The 11,214-nt window shown below is 33.9% G+C and overlaps 3 protein-coding genes across 4 annotated transcripts; 2 read left to right on the top strand and 1 right to left on the bottom strand.

Moving 5' to 3' along the window:
* The first annotated feature begins 1,209 nt into the window (after positions 1–1,209).
* On the top strand, positions 1,210–4,306 carry LOC107894973 (protein WVD2-like 1). The gene is made up of 8 exons (XM_016820150.1): positions 1,210–1,247; positions 2,217–2,601; positions 2,802–2,896; positions 3,081–3,171; positions 3,298–3,369; positions 3,499–3,609; positions 3,751–3,984; positions 4,068–4,306. The coding sequence occupies exons 1-8, from the start codon at positions 1,225–1,227 to the stop codon at positions 4,077–4,079; spliced, it is 1,023 nt and encodes a 340-aa protein (XP_016675639.1). The 5' UTR covers positions 1,210–1,224; the 3' UTR covers positions 4,080–4,306.
* Positions 4,307–4,622: 316 nt separating this feature from the next.
* LOC107958206 (renalase) lies at positions 4,623–8,651 on the top strand. Of its 2 annotated transcripts, XM_041075136.1 has the most exons (8): positions 4,623–5,026; positions 5,610–5,879; positions 6,091–6,217; positions 6,847–6,908; positions 7,001–7,225; positions 7,380–7,501; positions 7,706–7,844; positions 8,131–8,651. In XM_041075136.1, the coding sequence occupies exons 1-8, from the start codon at positions 4,682–4,684 to the stop codon at positions 8,299–8,301; spliced, it is 1,461 nt and encodes a 486-aa protein (XP_040931070.1). In that variant the 5' UTR covers positions 4,623–4,681; the 3' UTR covers positions 8,302–8,651. The 2 variants fall into 2 exon arrangements, with proteins under 2 accessions (XP_040931070.1, XP_040931071.1); XM_041075137.1 differs by lacking the exon at positions 5,610–5,879.
* Positions 8,652–9,019: 368 nt separating this feature from the next.
* Positions 9,020–10,273, bottom strand: LOC107894961 (probable WRKY transcription factor 74). Its single transcript, NM_001326830.1, is given in 3 exon segments — positions 9,020–9,167; positions 9,323–9,448; positions 9,527–10,273. Coding segments are annotated over 3 exon segments (1,017 nt in total). The 5' UTR covers positions 10,270–10,273.
* Between the last annotated feature and the right edge of the window lie 941 nt (positions 10,274–11,214).

Here is an 11,214-nt window from a genome sequence, read left to right as displayed (position 1 = left end):
AGTTTGATTAATTCGATTAAAAATCATTAAAAATAAAAAAAAATTGGTCCAATTCTCAATTCAATTATTTTTAGTTAAGTTCATTTAGTTTGTATCAATTCACGGATCAATTGATCTAAACTCTTATTCTAAATTGATATATTAACCATTGGTTAGTCCGATTTTAAAAACCACGATATTAATAATATACAGTTCTTTGCAATAATAAATATATTAATAATAAGAAATATTAAATTAATGTTAAATAATTCCTCAAGCGCAATCTAATAATTTAAAGGAGTTAATATACCATTTAATATTTAAGTTTAAATTTAATGTTTAATTTGGTATATGAGTTTTTTGTCCCAATTTGATACATGAGTTTGGTTTCAATATTCAAATTGGTATCAAGTTTTCTCAATTTGATACTCGAGTTTTTTACCCAATTAATTACTTGAGTTTAGCTTCAATTTCAAATTGGTACTTGAATTTTTCTCAATGAATTACCTATATTATTTTATTAGAGCACACATGTCAAATATACATTGGATGACATAATCTAATTTGGTTTGGATACCGAACTGAATATTAAAGTGAAACTTAAGTACAAAATTGAGATATAAAATTTAAATACCAAATTAAATATTAAAATCAATATCAAGTACCAAATATTATAATAACCCAATTAAAAATAAAATAGTACACGACGTAACGCCGTGAATGAACCCCAAAAAAATGGCGTTATAGTTATAAACTGACTAAACTGTCCCCTATATATAGACATACACAACTGAACACTATTACAGAGAAAGGAGAAAAAACAAAGCATTCAAAGCCTGAGAGCTAAATAAAAGGAAAATCACAGAAAGCATTTCGTCTGTTTTAGGAAAAGAAGAAGAATAGAGAAGAAAAGGGGCTGAAGATCTAGTCAAGATCAAGCTAGAAAATACCAAAAAAAGAGAAGCTGTAAGAGAATTGTAATAATGTATATATACACCAAAGTTCTTATCCTTATTTTTTTTCTATCCTGAGTTTCTGTTTTTTCTTTTCTATTTTTGGGTTTTTAGTTTTAACTTTGACCATTATGGTTTTGATCTGTTCAACTGAAATTTTCCTTTCTTTTTTTTTTTGCTGTCATTTTAAAGGTATTTTGCTTTTTTTTTTGGGGGGGGGGGTTGCCTGTTGCATATTAATGTAAGCTATTTTAAAGGTGTTTTTTTGGGATTGTTTCTTTAATGTGAAAGTATGCTAAGAAATGAAGAGTTTTGGTATTTTTCTCTTCTTCAGTTTTTTTTTTATCAATCTGGGGTTTCTCATATTGGTCCATAAGTGCTGGATTTGTGGATTATTGTAGCTTTCTTAAGTTAAATGTAAAGGTTTTGTTTTAATGTTTGTTTATTGTGAAATGCTTGTCAATAAATGTGGAGTCTTGCTAAAGCTTTTTTTATTATTAAAAAAACTGAGTTCTCTTATTCTGGTTTAAAGGATTTTGATATGCTCATGCATGATTCAATTTTTCCTTCTTATTTCCTTGATTCTCTAATTTATGGTTGATAAATTAAAAAAAACAATTTATTATTATTATCATCATTATTCTTTTGTGTGTGTTTTGCTTGTTACAATTATACGCGAAGGGAACATCTTTCCATACTAAAATAGTGTTTTAAATTCCTTATAGTTTGTCTTTGAAGCTTACATTTCATGATAGTTTGTCTTTCGTCACCTTTTTTGCATCCCAAGGTCGGAACAAGGTGAAAGTATTGCAAGGTTTTGAAAATAAAAAGGGATTCTTTGGGAATAAAAGATTTTTATCACTTGATATGCGTATTATGGTTATGTAATTACTGTTAATTTCATCTAGAACTGCATGTTTTGGCCTTAGATGTGGAATTTGTTTTGCGGATCATGCGGTAATCTACATGAAAAAATAGGTTTGATTGCAATATTTGGGTTTTTGGTCTATGAAACTTGTTATGAATCTCTTAATAATCATGTAGTCCTTGTCCTTCTTTTTGAAGTTTTTGTTTTGACAGCTTTAAATTGCCTTCTGAGGCTAGTTTTTATTGTTATGCATGTACAGCAATGGTCCCTTTCTTTAATTTTACTGAGACAATGTGAAAACGAATTATCTGTCTTTTGATTTGTTTTTCTGTTCTCGTAAATGAATGGACTTTCCTTTTCTGAGCTGAAGGATTCCATTTTCCATTTTTCTAATGTTCAAAGTATTTCTACTGCAGTGTGATGGGGAGGGAACTGACAGAGGTGCACATGGATGTTAAGCCAAACGGTTTAGTGAAATCGATTGTTAATCGTGTTAACTTGCAGGGCACCGAGCCAAATAACTTAACTGTCAAAAAAGGAACAACCGAAAACTCGGTCATTGAGGATGGTCAGGAAAAGCAAGATGTGCTATGTGTTAAAACCACAAATTTTAGTACCGACATCCCTGAAGAGAAAAATGAAAAGGCTGAAGATCAGAAGTCTGCTGACAATATGTTGAGCACTGCTGAATCTACTAGAGTTGAAAATACTCATTCGAATGACACTACTTCCGAAACTGGTGCAAATGGCATGGAAACTGTTAACTCTACACCTTCCCCTACTTCTGCAAAGGATTCGGAGGTAACTCCAATTCTTGAGCAAGGATGAAATTTCTGATCCGTTGAATACAATACGTAGCTTTAGTTCAGTTAGGGTAGTGCGGATTTGTAATGTTCTATATAAAAGGCCTTACCGGTAACAAAATGATATGCATATGTTGAGATTATATTGTGGATTTATTTGCATGATGCTGATCTTTTAGATTTTGCCATTTATTTCAGCCAAACCGTCCTATGACTCCTTTGATGTCAAAGAAGCCATCACAACCTTATGAGAGGAAGCCTGATGAAGATGATACTTGGTCTGTCGCTTCCTCATATCCTCCATGAGCATGTTGTTGTTACCATGCTTTTAAAAATAACTATAATCGAGGGATTTCCTATCTGAACTATACACCCACATTCTCTCTTTTATTTGTTAACTGTTTTAAGGGAAGGGTTTTTGGTGGTGTAATTGGCCTTTATTGTTTTAGTTGAATTTCCCTTAACTGTGTCTAGTACTGCTATATATGCTCGACGTTCAAGATTGAGGGTAACTGTTGGATCTTCTCCAACTTTTAGAAGTGCTGAACGGGCTGAGAAGCGGAGGGAGGTTCGTTCTTAGTCCTAATGGTTGATATATGAATTCTATTTGCATACTTTTTGTCAATCGTAGGTTATATCTCCCTTTTCATTTTCAACTGATCATAGTTATATGTATGTATATATATCCATCCAGTTTTACCAGAAGTTAGAGGAAAAACACCGAGCTTTGGAGGCTGAGAGAAGCCAGTGGGAGGCAAGGACCAAGGTACATGGCATTTTAAACGTCTTTACATAATATTTATGCTGATCGTTCTCCTCATGCGGCCGTATATGTGACATTTATATATATTTTGAAAATTAACAAAATGGACTGACTCTCCATGCTTTCTTGCAGGAAGAGCAAGCAGAAGCCCTCAAGGAGCTTAGAAAGAGCATGGTTGTCAAAGCAAATCCAGTACCTAGTTTCTACTACGAAGGACCTCCACCAAAGGTCGAACTCAAGAAGGTATTCTTTTGAATCTTCTGTCCATGCTTCTCTGCGTATCCTTGAAGTGAAAAGGAATTGAATTTCGGCTTTAGTACCTTTTTGTTTGAAAGCTTTTATATGTTTCATGCATCTTTCATTCTTACTTTCACTTCATTTCAGCTGCCACTGACTCGGCCAAAGTCACCAAATCTTACCCGGAGAATGAGCTGTGGTGACTTAGTCCCTGCCACTCAAGTTGAAAAGGCAAAAGCTTGCTCCCGAACTCACCGCCACAGCTTAGGTAACGAAGTGCAACGATCCACTACTGCAAATATGGTCAAAAGCAAGATCCAGGTCAGTGGACAGAACAGCAACAGCAATGGGACTCACAAGGTGAAAGATCAAGCAAAACAGGTAAAAGAGATGACAAAAACCGCTCCGACGAAAATCGCCGAGCAGAGCAACTAACATCACTGTTCATTCATGAAAATCTCCAGGATTTTAACTGACTCTCCAAGCAGGGAAATGGTCTTGAAGTTTCAGTAGTGCCCATATGGATGTCCTGAAAGAAAAGTAGCCCGATTCATTTTCTGCAGTGATGAGTTGGTTTCTCTTAGTGGGTTTGGGTTGATGTGAAATGTATATGTTGTATAAGTTATATTGTCACAATTCTTGTCATATATATGAGAGAGGTAATGACCCTAATGTTAATGAAATGCCTTGTTTTCATCTGCTATATTCTTTTGGATTGACTCCAACTCCTTTTCAATTTTCATGCTAGGTTTTCTTTAACCAATAACAATCTTTCATAAAGTATAAAAACAGGAAATTTTTCCCTCGAAAACCAGTTGATTGTCGCAATATCAACATGGGTGCTTTTGGTTCACTTTGACTATAACTTCACTTTTCGAATTAAGATTATCTGAAATTGTTATCTATTTAATTGAAAATTAAGTGATTATGGCTGGTAAACTCACATAATTGTTATCTATTTAATTGAAAATTAAGTGAAAATTGATATATTTGTATGTATGTACGTACATAAGTATAATAGGATAAGACACTAAAGATTGTTGTTAGTTGTCGCTCCCTCCAAAAAGAAAAAGAAACAATGGCACCTTCGGCTCTCCCCAATTTTTCTTCTTCATTTCTGTTTCCTCTCAAAACCCAGAAATCCTTTAAACCCCCAAAACCTCTAACCATAACTTGCAGTTCACAAGAACCCAAAAAACCCTCCAAAAACCCACAAAGACCCACTTCAAGGAACAGGAAAAGAACACGATATGGGACTTCTAGGAGGTCAATTCTCAAGAAAACCTTCACTCAGGAGCAGGTCAAGTTCACTGCCGGTATTTCAGCTGACCCTCACGTGGGGATTATTGGTGGAGGAATGGCTGGTCTTCTTTGTGCTTTGAGCTTGGAGAAAAGAGGTGTTAAGTCCACTGTTTTTGACACGGTTGGTTCCTTTGGTTACCTTTCGTGCTGCTTTAATTTGGGTTATTGTTGTTCTTTAGGGTGTTTTGATCAATGAATTAAAAAATGTTTCTTTTCTTGTAATAAAGTTTTTCTTTTCCCTACATGAGTATATGACAATTGGATTTTTTTTTTGAATAAAAACACTGCATTTAGTTTATAGAAAGAAATGTTCATTTTGTTAGTATGTTTTAGAGCTCATGCATAAATTTAACTTTGGAGTTGCTCAGTTAATATCTGTGATGAATAGTTGTCTGTAAATTTCTTGTCATATGACAGAAGAAGAGAAGGCTTCTTTTTGTTTGTGTATTCATTGCACTCAAATATTGTTCTTCTGTTAAGAGAAACTCCAGTCTTCAATGAAATTAAATTGTGAATTTGGCATGCCTAAGCTAATATAATTCAACCCTTTCATGTGATTTTCCGGTACCGTTCTTCGTTTTAATGCTCAATAGTTTAGTTATGGGAGGACAAGTTTAGAAGTTCAACCATTTGCATTAACATTGCATAATGTAGTTTGGATAATTGAAAGTGATGTGGTTTCTTGTTGTCTTTTTCCGTAAAAGGGAATGCATGGTTTGGGAGGAAGAATGGGAACTAGAGTCATTGATCCTCAACAATTTATATTTGACCATGCTGCTCAGTTTTTTACCGTCAGTGATTCTCGGCTTTCCAAGCTAGTTGATTATTGGTTGGAGAAAGGCTTGGTTCGAGAATGGCAAGGTTTAGTTGGTCAGCTTGAATTAGGTGGCCGCTTTGTTCCTATTCCTCCATCACCACCAAGGTTTATAGGTGTCAATGGGATGCGCCCTTTAGCCGACTCATTGCTTTCTGAGGTGATCACCTTCATTTTCGTTCTTGCTGCTTATTCTGATTTTTTTAAAGCTTTATTATTAGTGGAATGGAAAGGTTATACTTTGTGAAACAAATAAAATACTAATTGTCTAGAGTGGTGCATTTCATTTTTGGACCCTATTGTCTCAAGTGCTTAATTGGGTTGACATTTTAACAGTGGTTATATCTGAGTAAGTTTGATGCTTGGTGCAGACTTCTATGGTCAATGTAGTGAGACCTTGTTGGATAAGTAAACTCGAGCCATTTAACGGGATGTGGCACTTGAGCGAGAATGGAAAACCTCGTGGGGAATTTGATGCAATTGTTATTGCTCATAATGGTAATTTTGTGCCTCAACACTTATATTTTTTTTCTTCTGTCCCATTTTTTTCAATTCAAATTTGCTCAGGAGTGTTATGTTATGATTTTATGGTAATAGGGTTAGGATTTAATTTTCTCCATGCACAGAATGAGCTGTGAATGTCGTTTTACTTCTTGTTACAGTCAAGATCTAGATAGGGCTGACCATGCAGATAAACCTCTAGATAATAGGTAACAATCTCACGTTATTACATATTTCGGTATTTGTTTGGGGGCAAATCAAGGTATGCTTGGAGGTTAGAAACAAGCTGTTTTTTTTAGGAATACAAAAAGTGTATGCATACAAAAGGATGGCTTAAAAGCTAAATAAGCCAACCATTTAGGTTATAGGACAGTACTAGAGATCTTGCCACTGATATTCGGGTAAGAAGGATGAAGGGTATGATTCTTTATCATAACATATATTTTTTATGCATAATTTGTATGATCTTTTTAAACATACATGCAATTCAATGGTTGCTAGACATTTTCGGACATGGGTACAGGGATATGACCCTCAAAATACATCTTCGAACATACCTGTTTTTGACTCATACCCATATCCAGCAATCACACCCAAGTCCGTGTGACATGGCTTGTATTTCACAGGAAAATGTGCAAATCGCTTGCTTGCTTCATCAGGATTACCTCTAATTGCTAGACAAATGAAGGTATATTGTTCTTGTTATTGGATATATTCTCATTTTTGCTGCAGCCATATGTTCTCAACTTCTTTTTTTTTTTTTTTTTTTTTTTTTTGTAGAGGCTAGATTTGAGTTCAATATGGGCACTTCTTGCAGCATTCGAGCATCCCCTTCCTATGGGAGATGGTAAAGTGACATTTCAAGGAGCTTTTGTTAAGGGAGTTGATTCCGTATCTTGGATGGCAAACAATTCACTGAAGCTTTTGGGTTCTCAGAGTAATGGTCCTCACTGTTGGACTTTTTTCAGCACCGCAGCCTATGGAAAACAAAACAAGGTTCCTCAGGTTAGTTTTGGACCGATGAAAAGCTTTGTGATTCTCGTGGACTATCCCGCTCTATGTTGAACCTTGGTGATATTACTGTTATATTGTGTTTGAAACTATAGTAGTTTGGGGGGTTTGGTCAGATATATATAAGTTTTTCGAATTGCATTACCAGGAAAATATACCAAGTCAAACAGTGGAAAAGGTGAAAACAAGCATGCTTGAGGGTGTTGAAGCAGCACTTGGACTACCAAAAGGATCACTTCCGAGACCTATTTACAGTAGAGTTCAGCTATGGTAACATACTTTGTCTGAACTTGTGCATAAATTATTGTTTTTTCAATTATGATCGATATAACCTGCTTGGATTCCGGAATTGCCTGTTGTTAATGATCAAATAAAGAAGGGCTAACATGCTTGAAATATTAGTTAGTATTTGAAACAGAGATTTGCCTTGCAATTTTTTGAATTAATTTCTCCCACTGGTCTGTGGACATGCAGGGGTGCAGCTCTTCCGACTAACACTCCAGGTATCCCATGTATTTTCGATCCTCATGGAAGGGCCGGTATCTGCGGCGATTGGTTATTGGGATCTAATTTAGAGTCGGCTGCTTTAAGTGGCATGGCTCTTGCCAATCATGTAAGTGCCAATTGTGATGTTTGTTTATTTCTGTTTTTTGATAGCAAACTCAAAAAAGCTTTCATCTAACCCAAGTTCTGATTCCGGTTATACCAGACTGCACTAGCTGAGGCTGTCTGACCAAAACAAATATGTTGCTTAAAAGTGCATATATATAGATGTAACATCTATATGTATGTCTATATATATATTTATTTTTCCTTCTCTTGCTGTTTGGTTTGCTTCATGAATCCTTTGCTTTTGACATAGAGATTAATGAAGAAATGTTGTGGATTTAATGATGTAGATTGCAGACTATTTACAAAGTGATGGAGCATGTCCTGAAGAGTTTGCTGTTGGCTTAGAGAAGGAATTTGAGGCAATTGAAGGACATGATATTGGACAATTTGCACTTGCAGGGGTAGAGTCATCCTTAAAACAACACAATGAAATGTCAGCATTTCAACTTGCCACTTAAAATCTCAATCTTCAACCTTCAAAGATTCCTGCAACAGTCCCACAGTATGATTTTCTCTTGCCCTAGGAAGATATTGCAAATAGTAGATTCGAATCTAGACCTTCTGGATGACCATATGAACCAAGTGAACTGAACTACATGTTCTTGCTCTTGGCGGCTGACATTCCTTACCAATGGCTCTGATGCAATCCATCAGCTATAAATCGAATATCAAGCTCCGATCATCATTTAACCAGTAATGTTAGCCAGTTAAATTACTAAATTTTGGCTCTGATCTCATGCAATCCGTTATTAATTATGTAAACAAGAGTACAATACAAATTATAATATTACGGTATCAGTTGGAAGCAGCATAGTTATTTGGCACTGCTCATGTTCCATTATTTTATTTAACATTGTAGTTTCCATTATACAGATTCTCAAGCATACATACAACCAAAGCTTACAAATAAGAAGGAAAGAAAAGGAAGAAATACAGGTTACACATATTTCAAAGTTAAAAAAGTTCATAACCCCTATAGAAGGCCCCATTCCTTTGCCCTAGTCTAGATCTATGGGTCAGGCTAAATTATGTAGGTATCTCAAATCCAGACCTTTTAAGAATTCATTTTCTAAAGATAGTTGCAAGAACCAACTGAAATAGTTACATACTGATTGGTGAAAGTTTTTTGTGGGGTTTTAGAAGTGAAAGAAGAAAATGATAGAGGTAATGGAATTATCATGTATGGGCAGATTGTGTAGAGAGAAACCTTGAATGATTATGGTCGCCTTCATATGTAACAATCAGCATTGAAGGGTCTTCTAAGCATTTCTCCACATGCTTCCTTGCTGGGCAACCTCTCACACTGCTACACTTATAATATCCCCTGCATCATATTTCACCAATCCATTCACAAACAGGCAACATTAATGACAGAGATGCATATACAATTGGAAAAGAAATAAATCGATAAACATGAATGATTATTTAAAAAAATAAAGAAAACTGAAACTAATAAAAAAGTGGTATGGGAATTATTACCTAGGGTGTGGAGAACCCTTAATAGGCTTTTGCCCATATTTCCTCCATGAATATTGATCAGGAGGAATATCTGCAACTTTGTTACTAATTGCAGGCACTTTTATTGTCCTTTTAATCCTCAGTTTCCTAGAAAAAACAAGTTTTGTATTTGAAGTTTGGTGTTCATATCCAAATATAAATAGGATATTTGAGATTAAAACTTACCTCCTCTTTGAACAATGGCATTTAGTAGTAGAAGTTCCACATTTGAAATTGCCATCTTCTCCCCTAAATGAACACCTTCTTGATTGATGTGAGAGTTGACCAAAATTGCGTGGTATATCAATTAAATGGAAAGAATTCCCATCTAAACTATTCACACTACCATGATCCATGCTCAGTGATGAAAGAAATGACATGGTTGGTGATAATGATCCATCAAATTTAAGGTTCATCCCACTGTTACTCTTTGAAAACATCATATCAGCTGCCTGGTTTTTCATTTGCTGAAACTGCACCCTCTGTTGATGATGATGATGATGATGATGAACTAGTGATGAATTCATCATTTGAAATGAAGGGTTTTGATTCTTTGGATCAAACAAGTTTTGTGTCAGCTGGAGTTGGTGTTGAGCTCTAAAATCAACTTCAATGGAAGTCCTTTTATCTAATAGGTTAGGATGAGGGTAAACTTGAAGGGGTTTCGGTGATAAAGTAGTTGTGCAATTGGGAGTCTCAAGGAATATATTTTCAGGCAAATTTGATGTAATTTTCTTGAACTTTCTTCTTTTTCTTCCATTGCTGCTAAGAAGAGAAACAACTTTTTTGAACTTAAACACTGCTTCATCAGTTTCAATCATTAAGTTGCTAAACTGGATTTGGTCTTTTGATAAAGATAAGTGACTAAGAACTTTATTACAGCTTTCAATGGCTGCCTTGTTAGCTTCTTCAACCTCCTCCATGTCCATTCCAACCTCAAAAAATGAAAAACAAAAAAAAACCCTTAAAACCCAGTTGAATACAACATTTGAATGACAACAAAACTCATTTGCAGACCATTACAACCCCAAAAATCAGAACTTTGTTTATGCTCTTTGGTTCACAAAATTAAAAGGGTTGAGGCTTTTCAAAAGATTTAAAAACCAAAACTTGAACGTAAGGTATGACACAAAACTGAAAACTTTTGAAATAAAAGTGGACATGATTGAAATTTAGAACAAGACAAAAGAAAATTCGGCCATTTTCAATGATAAAGAGAACAAGAGAAAACTGGGCTTGAAATGAAACACAAATTGAAGTGTTGAAAACAACTTGAAAAAGTCATTTTCGGATTTATTTTATTATTAAAATTGTTTTTAAAATTTGAATACATTTTTATAATTAAATTTAAATAAAAATAAATTAATCTATTTAGGACTTAAATAAAAATAATTTTTTTACTTAACATATCTTATACCCAAATAAAATCACATGATTGTAAAGCCAAATAAATTCTTTGATTCAATAGATTAAAATATAAATTAGAGAAACAGATAAAGAAAAAGCTAAAAATCGAAAATGAGAGAAATTTTATTTTTTTAACAAAGCTTGAGTTTTTATTTTTATTTATTTTTCTTTCATTGTTATTTTAATATTTTTTATTTATAAATTTGTATTGAATCATGTTACCTATGAAAAGATTATGTGAACTAGTAATGTCATGTTATCTATATTTTTTTAATAATTTTATACTATATTAATATTTTTACCCTAAAAAAATTAAATCTAAATTAAATTCAAAAAGTTAAGATATAATTATTAATGTAACATGAAATTATCAATAAAAAATAATATCTCTATCTCATACAATTTTTTTTGGTTACTTAAATTTGTTAGATTGATGAATTATTGAATTGTTTCCATTAAGAAAACAC

Source organism: Gossypium hirsutum, chromosome A08 (genome assembly GCF_007990345.1).
Source record: "Gossypium hirsutum isolate 1008001.06 chromosome A08, Gossypium_hirsutum_v2.1, whole genome shotgun sequence".
NCBI classification, from domain to species: Eukaryota; Viridiplantae; Streptophyta; class Magnoliopsida; order Malvales; family Malvaceae; genus Gossypium; species Gossypium hirsutum.
Note: the sequence above shows the minus strand (reverse complement) of the source record. Positions and strands in the feature narration are given on the sequence as shown.

Excerpts from the sequence above, each read along its gene's own strand:
- LOC107958206 (XM_041075136.1), top strand. The coding sequence starts at position 4,682 with ATGGCACCTTCGGCTCTCCCCAATTTTTCTTCTTCATTTCTGTTTCCT. Across the intron at positions 6,909-7,000 it reads TAATTGCTAGACAAATGAAG|AGGCTAGATTTGAGTTCAAT; the intron begins GTATATTGTTCT and ends TTTTTTTTGTAG. Across the intron at positions 7,226-7,379 it reads AACAAAACAAGGTTCCTCAG|GAAAATATACCAAGTCAAAC; the intron begins GTTAGTTTTGGA and ends TTGCATTACCAG.
- LOC107894973 (XM_016820150.1), top strand. The coding sequence starts at position 1,225 with ATGCTAAGAAATGAAGAGTTTTG. Across the intron at positions 1,248-2,216 it reads CTAAGAAATGAAGAGTTTTG|TGTGATGGGGAGGGAACTGA; the intron begins GTATTTTTCTCT and ends TTTCTACTGCAG. Across the intron at positions 2,602-2,801 it reads CTTCTGCAAAGGATTCGGAG|CCAAACCGTCCTATGACTCC; the intron begins GTAACTCCAATT and ends CATTTATTTCAG.